The 12,497-nt window shown below is 59.6% G+C and overlaps 1 protein-coding gene across 10 annotated transcripts in view; it reads right to left on the bottom strand.

The window, feature by feature from the left end:
- The window catches only part of CHD6 (chromodomain helicase DNA binding protein 6), a 95,899-nt gene that overhangs the window by 39,743 nt on the left and 43,659 nt on the right, over positions 1-12,497 (bottom strand). For all 10 annotated transcript variants that reach the window (XM_072879582.1, XM_072879577.1, XM_072879583.1 and 7 more), the window contains 6 exons: positions 10,060-10,559; positions 5,639-5,777; positions 4,879-5,028; positions 1,887-1,952; positions 1,335-1,393; positions 860-977 (listed from right to left, as the gene is read on the bottom strand). In XM_072879582.1, coding sequence (XP_072735683.1) covers positions 860-977; positions 1,335-1,393; positions 1,887-1,952; positions 4,879-5,028; positions 5,639-5,777; positions 10,060-10,559 — 1,032 coding nt within the window. The remainder of the gene's footprint in view (positions 1-859; positions 978-1,334; positions 1,394-1,886; positions 1,953-4,878; positions 5,029-5,638; positions 5,778-10,059; positions 10,560-12,497) is intronic.

Raw genomic sequence — 12,497 nt, forward strand, 5'->3', positions numbered from 1 at the left:
GAAAGAGCATTTGCTCCTTGCTAAATTGTTAGTGGTACAGTGCATTCCTACACATGCTTTTTCTTTGCATCCTGGGAAAGACCCCAAACCAACTCAGGAGTGAGAAATTTGACACACACCCCCAGCTTTCCAACTACATCCATGGAGAAATCTTCATAGCCTACTGGCCTGATTTACACTTGTAAGGGGCAGTTTGAGGAGATCCAACAACTATCTCTGGAGCAGCAAGATAAATTATAAAACACCTTTCATATTAAACAAGATTAATCTGCTTATAGAGCACAGCAGGCAAGAGCTGCCCTAAGCCCAAGTATTTATAGCTCCCTCTCTCCCATAGCATCTCTGCTCCACCATGAAAGCACCTTCAGCACTGCACACTGCCCTCCCTCCCATTGAGCAACACTTCCAGGGTTGGCAGTGCCTGGCAAGTGACATTTGTCACCCTGTCCATACCTCTGTCAGTGACAGCATGGGTGTTCAGGGCACTGTCATGGCCCCTTGGCTCCAGCATCCCCACACACTCACCCTCTTGTGCCCGTGCCCTGGTTCAAACCAGCTTGGAAGCTCGAGGTGCCACGCTGCTGCCTGGGCATTGCCACAGTGTCGGCAAGGGGGCACAGGCAGGGCTCTGGGCAGGACCCCGGGATCACTGAGCTACGGCAGAGCTCAGGCAGGGCAGGCACAGCTGCACAGTGAGCCCTGCCTGCCCGCTCCCAGCCCTGAATTTTGGCCCTGGAGCTGGTCTCGCCTGGGCAGGGAGGTGCCAGAGGCAGCACTCAGCTCTTGGCCCGCTCAGCCACTGCACCGGGCCCAGGTGTGCTGGGGCTGGGCACAGCTGCTTGCCACTCTCAGCTCTCACCTCTGTAAAAATATGCTTCATCTGAGCCTGCTTGTTCCGGAAGCGCTTTATCTTCTGGGAGATCCTGGGGTCCTTCTCCAGCTCCTCCAGAGTTGCCCACTTACAGTGGAGGTAGGAGCTGCAGAGGAAAAAAAAATAAACAAAATGTGACCAAAGAGGCCTTTGGGCCCGATCACACCCACCATGCAGACCAGCAGGGATCTCCCAGCGACCCCGAGAATACTCAGCCTATGCCTTGCCATAGTGAAACCCCAAACTGGAGGAAGCCATGGCCCAGGTCCAGGCCAAGACTGAGCACTGAGGCTGCAGCAGCCTTCCTGTTTCCCACCGCCGGGGCTGGCTCAGAAGGACGGGGGCAGTGAGACAGGGATGCTGGGGCTGCAGCTGGGGATGGGATGGAGGTGGGAGCACAGAGCCCTCGCTCCTGCATGCACAGGGCCCACTGCTGTGGCACAGAGAACAACACCGCACGTACAAGTTCCTGTACTTTACGTAGAACTCCTCCATCTCAAATGCCAGGCCTCCGGGATGAGCCTGAAACCAAGGGAAGGAGAGTTAGTGACAGTCAGAGCCTGTGCGGAAACTGGGGGCATCCTCTGTGGCCTGGGCACAGACAGGCGTCCCCTGCCCAGCTACAGGCTCCAGGCAAGCTGAGCCCCACAGACGGCAAGGACAGCCAGGCACTCGGCGTGCTGCCTGCCCTGGAGGCTCAGTGGCCCTGGGAAACGTGGTGTGAGACCACCCTTGAGCACGGGAGACTCAAACACCTCCTGGGCATCAGCCCAGGCCTGACTCCTCTCCAGAGGCTTTCTGGTGCCCAGGGCAGGAGAGGCACCACATTGATCCCCAACCCAGAAAGGTACCAGTCTGGGCATACCCCAGCAGCACCCTGCAAAGAGCAAGTGCAAGGAATGGCACGGCAGCACCGACTGCTGCTACGTCTCACGTCCCTGCTGCACAAGGCAGCCCGGTCCCGTCTCTCCTCTGCCCAGGGACCTCCAGCCCCACTGAGATCTTTGCCACTCACCTCCTTCTGCACCATCCTGGAGGCAAGGATCTTCTCAATGATGTTGGCATCATCCTCAGGAGGCTCCTGGGGACAGGAGAGCAGAGCGCTGTTTTCCCGGTTCATTGTGTGGCTTGGCCTCTGGCACCCTCCCAGCACAGAATGGCTGCTTGCTCCTCTCCCAGCCCACCAGCTGGGCAGGCAGAGCCGGCACAGTGGGAGCTGGGATGGCAGTGCTTGGGGAACCCTTGCTGGGTGCAAGGGTGCAGGTGCTGCCAGCCCAGCTTCACTCACCCTCTGCCTGTGCTCCCCGGGTCCTTAGCTGACCAGGACCCTTAGCTGTGCAGGTCCTTCCAGCGAGACCAGGGCAGCCAGAGAGGGTGGCAAGTCTCCCAGAAAAGAGGAGGGAGTTTGGGTGCTTCTGCCCCGAGACTCAGGGAAGGAAACATGCCAAAATGTGCACATCTCCTGCTCCCAGCCACTCTCCATGCCAGATCTCTGACTTGCCTTGGCATTTATACAACCCTACAGTGCTGGATGGCCCCAAGGGCCTCAGCAGAGCAAGGAGCAGGGCTGTCGGGCCCTGCCACAGGCATCCTCTGTTGCTGCCACCTGCCCATGGCCACAGGACACGGGCAACAGCACCTCAGCCCCACTGCTGTCCATGCAGCTCTTCCCAGCAGGCTCAAAGCGCTGCCTCCTTGCCTCCACAGGCTTTGACTCTGCCATGAGGAAATCACCCCATGAGGCCGCAGAGACCTTCTGCTGGCCACCCATGGGCTCCCACCCCACTCCCTCATGCTGAGCACATGAGCTTTGCTGGAACTGGCCCTAACATTGTCCTGCTTCCAGCTCTGAGACGGCAGCCATAGGGCAAGTGGGGAGGTCGAGGCTCTCCCCGCTGCGTGCTGTGGCAGGATCAGCCCCACCGAATGCCAAGGGACAAGAGAGCCAGGCTTGTGCCTGTCTGTGCTGTAGCAGGAGAGGCATGGAAAGATTAAGGGAAGAGGACAGACAGCAAAAATGTGGAGCTTGCTTGAGCATTAGAAATATCAGTTCTGCCCTGGCTGGCAGATGGTACGGCAGCAGGAGGAAGAGCAAAGCGCAGAGCAGAAAGGAGAAGGACTCTGTTCATCTCCTTCAGATGGAGGCAGAGCCTGGTACAAGGCAAAGCAGCCCTAAGATGTCCCTTTGCAGACTAGAAAGACTCCTCCAAGAAAGACACGGGGCACGCTGGGGAGGGACAGACAGCCAGGGTATCCCACACCACCCACCCAAAAGGGTCTGGGAAAGCCAAGATGGTGCCCAGGGCTGCAGCAACCCCTCCATGCCTCAGCCCTCAGCTGACCTGCTGCCTCGGCACCCCACCTGTGGTGTGGGGCAGGATGCTGGACCCAGCAGCTCTGTCTGGGCCCCTCAGCTGCAGTCCTGTGGCCCAGAGGGGGATTTCTGCCCTGTTTGGGGAGCTCTGCCCTACGCCAGGGTAACACGACCGAGGGGAGCACACAGAGATGCTCCTGCTGCAGCCACTGTGTACTGCTCGTTTCCCCACGCCCAGGCATCCACCCTGGCGCTGCTGGGCTCCAGCTTGACCCTGGCCACAAAGGGTTTGTGTGAACACGGCCAGGGGCACAGCGCTGCCATCGCAGCCGCCTCCAGCACCCCATGGCTGGGAGCTCCCACGCTGACCTGCAGCCCAGCCGGCTTACACAGGTCCATGGCTCATCACTGGCAGCCTGTGGGCTGCTGGAGGAGCCCTGCACCACCCCAGAGAGCTGCTGAGGAACACGGTCAGGATCCAGGGGGGAAAGCTGCAAGTCCAGGCCATGGGGAGAGCAGCCCTGAGGTCTCAGCACTCTCATCTTGCCCTGCCGGGTCAGTCCTGACCCTGGGAGCAGCCAAGGCCAGGCCTGCCCAAGCCTGCTGGCAGGAGTGCAGAGCAGCCACTCAGCAGAGAGCCTTGCTGCAGTCAGACACCAGCCTTAATAGTTCATCTGAAGCAGGACAAATTGAGGTGGAACTCCAGGACTAAGAGGAGAGCAGGGTGGCAGCATGGACATATGCCAAAGGCAACCCATTCCCACCTGCTGTTTTGAAAATCTCACTTGGAGAGATCACTGCCAGGAGCCCAGCTGGGATATGGCCCCAGGCAGCAGCTGAAGCAGCACTGGCAGCACCTTCTGTGGGTGTGCGGCAGCCCTCTGGGCGAGGCAGGGAGCATCAGGCCAGGTCTTATTGGCTTAACAACAGAGCCGACTAATACCCACACCAAAGCCTTGTGAAGAGGGGAGTAGAGAGGGACACTAGAACACTATGAAAACAATTAGTGATCATTATTAATATCTGGCAGCTTCGCTAGTGACCAGGGAGAGGGAACGAGCTGCAGGATACAACACACAGACCAGCAGGAAGGAGCTGCCAGCACCCACCAGGAGCCAGCGCTGAACCAGTGAGCAGAGGAGGCAAGGCAGCGAGGCCCAAACTGCAGTGACATTGGCTGGTCCCTGCCACGCTGCCGAGATCCCTACCTCACTGCCCGGCAGATCAGCTCGGCTGGCAGGTGTCAGGCTGGGCGCCTCTACACTCCAAGGCACTGATGGAGAGCAGCAATGTGGGCAGAAAACAATGACCTGGCACCTACAAAGTGCTTGGCTGGCAGAGCCAAAATAATAGACTAGCCTCATGGACAGGAGCTAGAGAGACAGGAGCCAAAGGTGGGCATGGGCAATGGGTAGGTCATTGGGACCTTCAGGGACACGTCCAGCTCCATGACATGTTCCAGAGGCCTTAGTCTCCAAGCAGGAGGGGGACAGCTGGACCTGCATGCCTCTTGCCCACCCCTCTGTGCACTCACAGTTCCTGCAAAGCCAGCCTGCACCCTCCCAGACAGGCACACTGCCACCCCACCCTTGTGCTGGGATCCCCCACTTCTTCAAACCTCGGCATTCACACCCTTGGGACACTCCGTGGGAGGCAGGAGGCCCCGTCACCCCAGTCCCACATCCAGCCCTACCTCTGCCTGCCATGCCAGAGTAGAGGCAGAGAGCGCAGAGGTTCGCCCAGCTCCCAGCACGGCTATTGTCTCGCCGTCATCATCCACCACCTTGAAATCCAGGTCCTCGTTGTACTTCCTCCTCTTCACTTGCCGTCCTGAGCGGCGTTTCTGTGTATGGGATGAAAAAGGCAGTCATGGGAGAGATGGGCAGACCAAATACCTCCTCCTTGCTTGAGGAGAGGAGAGAAAGCCCCAGGGCTGCATGATCTCCAGCCCACCCCCTTGCCCCAGTGGGATGGAGGTGGTGGGAAGAACAGGTAGTCCTTGGAGGTAAACCCATCACCGCGGTGCCAAGGTCTCAGTCAATGCCTGACCCACACAGCCCCATCAGCCCCCAAGACCTGAAGCAGAGGAGCCCTGCGGAGACATGAACAGCTCCCCAGCCCTGCGGGGCCGACCTGCCTCCCTGAGCTGTGCTGTGCTGGGAAAGGGGAGCTGCCAGGAGCCATGGAGGAGAGGGAAACTCAAGGCTGAGGGATGTGCAGCACCCAGGGCAGCAGCATGCACCCAACCCAGGACCAACCAGCTGACTTTAAGCAGTTTGGCTGGTAGACCCTGGCCTCAGAGAAGAGCGGTGGCTCCCCTCCAGGACCAGGGCCTACCAGCCACACTGCTGAAAGTGCTCTCTGATCACTGTGCCCCGGGGCCCAGCTCTTCTCCCACTCAGAGGCAGCCGGGATTTCCCCCACCAGCAGCCAGCCGAGGGTTTCAGACATACCTGGCTGTCAGCCGACTCCGCAGACTCCTCTGGGCTCTGCACGGATGCGCTCAAGAGATCCTGGTCCAAATCCAAACTGTCCACTGGTATCTCATTTTTCCTCTTCCCTTTCTTCTTCTTCTCCACAGGGGTGTCCTTGCTGCCAAGATAGACTGACAGTTAGATCTTGTCCTAGGGATCCTGGGGGAGAGCCAGCAGGCACCCACACAGGGCTCTGCTCCCACTGGATCACCCAAAGGCATCTCAAGGCTCCTGGGGCCTCCCCCAGCACTGGGGAGGCCCAGCTGGTGATGCTCATTAATCACCATCAAGTGTTTCTCCATCCAATTCCAGTACGCTGGGATGAAAGGGTCTACCTGCCCTGGCCTGGTGTGGGGCAGAAAGGGGCTGGGGGCTCCCACCAGCCAGGGGAACAGCCCCACAAGGGCTGTAGGAGATGGGGTTCAGCTCATGGCCAGCCCTCACTGCTCCTTCAGCATGGGGAGACCAGATGCGTGAGGTCAGGACGCTCTGGATAGTGGCTCAGGAGTGGCAATGAGCCGGGAGGAACCACGCCAGCCTCTCCCTTCCAGGCAGGGTGACCCCTTCCTTGGACCATGAAGTCTCCATGGTGAAGGCAGGTCCTGAACCAGAGCGCGGCAGTCTTTGCCCCAGCTGGGAGACCGAGACAGGGACCTACGTCCAGCGCAGGACCAAGGAGGATCTCCCCACCGCCAACTCCAGCGGGCCAGAGCAACGAGGTGCCTGCTCTGAGTGGAGCGCTCACAAACACGTCCTGCACTGACAAAAGTCAGGAATACAGTTCAGCAGCTCCAGAGGCAACCCTTGTCCTGGCACCCTGGAGACAAACTTTCTAGCCCAGTCTGAGAAGCACCGGCCATCCTGCCAGCCACCTCCTGCATGCGCCGCAGAGCCCTGCCAGACCCCGGTAAACCTTTACAGCAGCGTTGAGGCAGAAGCTGCTCCAGCTCGTGGTTTGTCTTCCCTGAGCCTCAGCACCAAGTCCCCTCCCGAGATGGCAGCTGAGCCAACACCAGCCTGTGCCTTCAGCTGGAGGGAGTTAAGCCCCATGATCGCCACAAACACGGGGAGGATGCAGGTCCCAGACTCCCACCGGTGCAATGGCCCACCACGGCGGTCACCACTGCCTCCAAGGGCCTGCCGGGAGGCTCTGTCGCACCAGGCAACTGTCCCCTGCGCTCAAGTCGCGGAGGGGATTTGGGCCCTGCTCCCAGTGAATCCCACCACCTGCCTGCAAACACAAAACATGTGAAGACGCAGCCCAGCCCCGTGGCACGCTCTCAGGGTCAGGGCCACCCGGCCGCCCCTGGCACCCAGCACCCACCACAACCTGTCTGTGCAAGGGAACGTGCCCAGGAAGCACCCAGGTAAGAAACAGCTGCTCACAACGTGCCCGTCCATCCTTACTCTCTGCAAGGAACACTGTTAAGGGAATATTTCAAAGAGCTGGTGCCTGTCCCTGGGCTGAGCAACGTCCCCTTCCTCACTCACAGCCCCGCCACCCGTCCCCTCCACATCCCAGACCTGCACAGCGGCAGAGGGATGGTTAGTTTCAAAGCTGTGTCAAGGTTTTACCCCTGTTTCATGAGAAAAATGACTGCTTGCCTGGGACTGACAAAAACCAAGCAGCTAAAAATCTGCTGTTCAGACCAAAAATGCCCTGGCCGTGCACCCGCGCTTCAATTAGAGGCCCTGAAAATGCACTGCGAGCACTGCTTCCACCCGAGCAATAACTCCCAAGATATTGATTTGTAAGTCACAATTAACAACTGCTTCATTCATGAACCAGTAGTTGGCTATGATTAGAAATAATTTAGAAGAAATTATGCCACCATTATCTGCCACTTAGAGGACTCCCAGCAATCATTTCATTCGCACGGAGTGCTTACCCTGCCTGCCGCTCACCTCGCCCTCCCTGCGCTGCCAGGGGCCGCCAGCCCACCTCTCCGTCTCTGTCCCAGGCAGTGGGCACAGGGGGACACACAGCCCTGCTCCCTGCAGAGCTTCCAGCTTGACACCCATGGGTGCCTCCACCCAGCAGCCATTCCTCTTGTGGGTGGGTTTGCTGGTGGCTGACCCAGATGCCGAGGCAACAATCTAAGAAGAGGCTCTAAGAGGGGCTGCAGAGGGGTGGAAGCTGCAAGGAGGACCCATGGGCTAAACCTTCCAAGCAGCAGGGGTGGACCTAGGTCCTCCTGGAAGGTGCAGGTGAGTGGGAGGAAGCACCACGGGCTCAGGCTCCACTGGGACAGGGCATCAGGAAAGCACAGAGCTTTGTGGCACTCCCAGACTCCTATACGGTTTCTTCTGGCTGCATGATGTGTTATGGAGTTATATTAATTGGTCTTTTTTGCATGAAGTGACTTCTTCACCAGGGCTCTGCACACTGGCCCCCAGAACAGCAAGCGGATCCCCCCTCAGCCCCCCTCCTGATACCCCCAGACCGTGCTGTGCCTTTGCAGGGGAGACCAGGGTCTCCAGCTCTGCAGCTGGGGTTACCCTGCCACAATCCCCATGTCTAGCCCAGTGACCTGCCCACCAGCTACCCATGGCAGGTTGCACTGTCATGGGCTGCTCTTAGCGCCCTGCGAATGCACTGCTGACAGCCAAGGGACCTGCCAGGGTGGCAACAAGCTCCTGGACAAGAGTTATGAGTGTGTCCAGGAGCCCAAGCCTCCATGGTCTGCTCTTCCCCAGGTTTCCCCTGCTTTGGTCTGGTCCCAAAGGTCCCACCGCAGGGGTGGACCTCTGTGAACTGCCCATATGGCAGTTTCTTACTGGTGGAGCAGAGGTGTCATTAGGAAAAGCTGCTAGCTGCATCCCTCATCCCAGGATCCTCCTCGGTGCCCAGTGCTGCCTTTACCTGGGCTTCCTCCTTCCCTTCCTTGCCTACAGCCCCTCTCCTTCCCTCTCCACCTCCAGCCCTTCCACTGCAGCCCTCCTCGGGGCCTTGAGGAGCCCCTCCCTCACCCTCCCGGCACTGTCCACTTGATCTGTCCATCCCCATCTGCTCACCGGCCCGCGACAATGCGGGGGCTTGGCTTCCCCATTGAGGAAGACCAGAAGTGACAGCACTGCACAGCTCAGGGACCCGCTGGGGACACGGCGCCCAGCTCTCACCCTGCTGAGCTCCCCGCCAGCCTGGCGTGGGAGCTCTGCTGCCCCACACCCTCTTCTGTTCACCACCAGCCCACACCACTAACGCCCATGGCACTAACGGCTGCCCTGGCGCCGGCTCCATGGATCCGGCCTCTCCAGGATCCAGCTGTCAGCAAGCTCCGAAGGAGCAGGGCTGTGGAAGACCCGGGGCTCGGTCCTTGCCCTCCACACGTGTCCTGTGGGCAGCCATGGCGGGAGGGAGGTGGGCAGACCCCACAGGCACTGGGATGCCCATTCTGGTGACCATTTCCAGGAAAGTGCCCTCGAGAAGCTCTATCAAACTGGTGTTTTCTAACACAGAAAGGTTTTGCTGAAATACTCCCAGCTGGCTTGTGTACTAATCCTGTTTACAGTAGAAATATATTTGTCCTATGCATTATTTACAGTACATGAGGAGGGCCCAGCTCCAACTGATAGGCCTGCTTTGTACAGGACTCTTCAAAAACACTTATTCTTGCGAGTCCATGACAGTAAACCAAATGACGCTGGTGCTGTTGAGACCTGCTCTGCTATCTGCACACATTCCCAATTAAAAAGAAATCAGAGCTAAGAAATCAGAGCTTCTGGCCAATCAGCCTGTTAATTAAAAGCATGAGGAATTACTGGAGGTGGTGGCGTTGGGCTGTGCAGTACAAGGGAGTCCTCAGGCCTCCCCCCACTGCCGGCCTTGGCTGCCAGCACAGCTCCACAGCTGCAAGGGAGGGACAGGTCCTGCTGCCCAGGAGAGGGAGAGAAGACGGTATGTGCTCCACCATCCTCACAAACCTGAGCCGAGGGAAAGCAGGCTGCCGGCCCCCGGGCGTGTGGGGACGCTCGCTTGCACAGACAGCCCAGGGTCAGGTTCATCTCACTCACATACCCTCTGCCTGGGCCCCAAAACAGGTATGGCAGGCTCCCTGCCACACAGCACCTCGCTGTCCTGGTGAGACACCTCCCTAAGGTCCCTCTTCCCCCAGGACACTCGGCACAAAGGCCAGGCCAAGGAGAGGCCAAGACTCTTTGGTCCTCTTCTGGATCTGTGGTCTCACAGGGCCTCATCCCCAGAAGGGCACCTGCCTGTCCTGCCTCTGTGTGGCCAGAGAGCTCATCCTGGCGTCCCGACCGGCAAGGCCAGCCTTCAGCACAAGGAGCCCGTGCACCTTGCAACATGGTGGCCCAGCACGGCTCTCTCGGCCGAAGCTCCTGCGAGCCCACAGCCTCATCCACACCAGGCACAGAGACAAGGTCACACCACCACCCACCTGCTCTTCTTGGGTCTTGCTCTGGGGGCAGGCTCAGAGCCGCTCTTCTTGTCTTTAGGCTCCTTGGGGGCTTTGGGTTCCCGAGGCTTCCGGGGCTTCTTGGCTACCTCCCTCTGCTTGGGCTCCTTCGGCTTCTTGGGCTCCTTAGCCTTTTTAGGCTCTTTTGGTTCTTTAGGCTCTCTCCTCCTCTTTGGTTTTACCTCCACAGCTGCTTTTTCTCCCCCTTCCTGCTCTCCCAGATCCTTTTTCTTCCGTTTCTTCTTCACCCCCATGCCCCCGCCCCCACTGTCCTGCATCCCATTCTGGGTGCTCGTCCGCTTCTGGGGAGCCCCGTCGGGCTCCTCCTCCGGGCACTGGCACTGGCTGCCTGTGTCCGTGGCCGTCACCGTCACCTGGTGGGGCACCTCGTCCTGATCCTCGCTGCTGGCAAAGGGGTCCTGTGCCTTGCACTCCCAGGCATCCGACATTGGGGAGCGGCTCAGCGCTTTTAAGCTTGGCGGCTGCAGAGAGAACAGAAAGGTGGCGTGTGAAGCAAATGCCACATACAGAAATAGCAGGTGCTCTAGGGGGAACTGCAGCCCCAGCGAGGCTCTCATCACCCGGGCGCAGCACAAGCAACATCCCTCGACATACAGGGGACTATGGCTAATGGCCACCACACGCAGACGCAGCTCAAAGGGGAGGACCCCCCTTCCCTGCCCGACGGAGGCTAACAGGTTAGAGAGGCCTTTCGGTTCCCCACCAGCCCACGTAGGTCCAGAGTGGAGGCAGCCGGCCCCTTTGCTGTGCCCCCAAGCACAGTCCTGCCTCTGATCGCACAGTCTACACCCCACTCTGCTGAGACCCAGAGCGACCCACGTGCCGAGGCCACCTCCTGCCTGTTGCCCAGAGCCAGGGATTGTCCTGGCAGAGCAGGGAGAGGGAATTAAGGATGCCTTGCAGCCTCTGGCAACAAGAAGTAGGCCCACAGGTCTGTTCAGGGCAGAGCTCGGGGCAGAAGAAGGGGGTTAGACTGGCACCTTTCCCGGGAGCTGCTGGGCGCTGGGGCTCCCTCCAGCCCAGGAGAGCGGAGCCGCTCTTCCTGCTCCGGCTCTTCCTTCACTTCCTGCGAACTTTCCAGCACTGAACACTGAAAGGAATTCAGCTGCCTCCCTGGCATGCTCCGTTGCTGCAGGCCCAACCAGAAAACAGCACGAAAAGGGCCAGCTCTGCTCAAGCAGCAGCAGGAGTGCCTGCGATAAGGAGCCCAAGCTTGTGAGCAGCGACCCCTGCTCCTCGAGAGCAGCCCAGGCTGGTGGGGCTGGCAGGGGACAGCCTGAGGAAGAGAGCTGTGGGTGACGATTTGTAATGGGGACCAGAAACATCCCTTGCAGCACCTGCCAGAGGGGGAGAGAGCAAGGGATGCACAAAGAGCCGGGCAGAAGCATAGCTGTGTGCAGCAAGGATGGGGAAAGTAACACGTTGGGCTCCGCTTCAGCAGCTCTGCCAGGTAGTTCCCATCCCCAGCGCCCCGGCACAGGCAGCGCCTGGCCCTGCCTGCACACTCAGCCAGCCCACTGTACCCTCTCCTCTCTGCCTGTGATCAGGTGGCCACCAGAGAGCAGCTGGGGCCACAGCCAGCACGGATCCCTCATGGTACTGCTGAGAGCCTGCCGCTGATGGGCACCCAGGCAGGTCTCTGCCCACTGCCCCGGAAGCACAGGCAGTCTGAGCTGCTCCTCCGGCCCCACGGCGGGAGAGCAAACCCCACAGCCTTTGGAGGAGATGGCAAACCTTTCACCCCCAACCACCTGATTAACTCCTCCTTTTAATGCATGGCTCGGCCACGACCAGAGGGAAGCTGTGGCCGTTCCTGGCTTGGCTCACCACCACGGGGCTGGCAGATCAGCACCAGACCAAGCCCAGCGGCACGACCGGGTCCAGAAAGCTGGTCCTGCAGACAGGTGTTTGGTGGCTGTCCCATGAGACAAGCTGCGGGGCTGAGCCTCTGCCAAGCCTGTCCTGCCAGCCTGGACGTGGCACCCCCTCAGAGGGAAGCTGTGGGGCGGCTGGTGAGTGGCCCAGAAGGTGCTGGGCAGCGGCGCGCCCGTGGGGACGGTGGCGATGCTCGCCCCGGCACCTTGTGCCCACAGCTGCCCCGGGCCAGGGGTGCTGGTTCCTTCACAAGCCACTTCCCTGGTACTGAGGTGCCAGTGCTTCTGACAGCAATGCCCTGGCCCTGTGGACCCCCAGCGCCATCCGGCTCTTCAGATACCCCAGAGCTGTGGGAAAGAATGTAAATATTTACATCCTACAGGCTGAGGACTGGAGCCCATTCGGGGTGGTCTAGGCGCAGGGCACCCTGTACCCTCAGATTTCTGATTTGGATTAGATGGAAGCATTAAATGAACAGGCTGCAAAGGGGAAAAGAACCCCAATGCCCCTGCAGCCACCCGCAA

The sequence above is a fragment of the Ciconia boyciana genome, chromosome 14 (assembly GCF_034638445.1).
Source record: "Ciconia boyciana chromosome 14, ASM3463844v1, whole genome shotgun sequence".
Taxonomy (NCBI): domain Eukaryota; kingdom Metazoa; phylum Chordata; class Aves; order Ciconiiformes; family Ciconiidae; genus Ciconia; species Ciconia boyciana.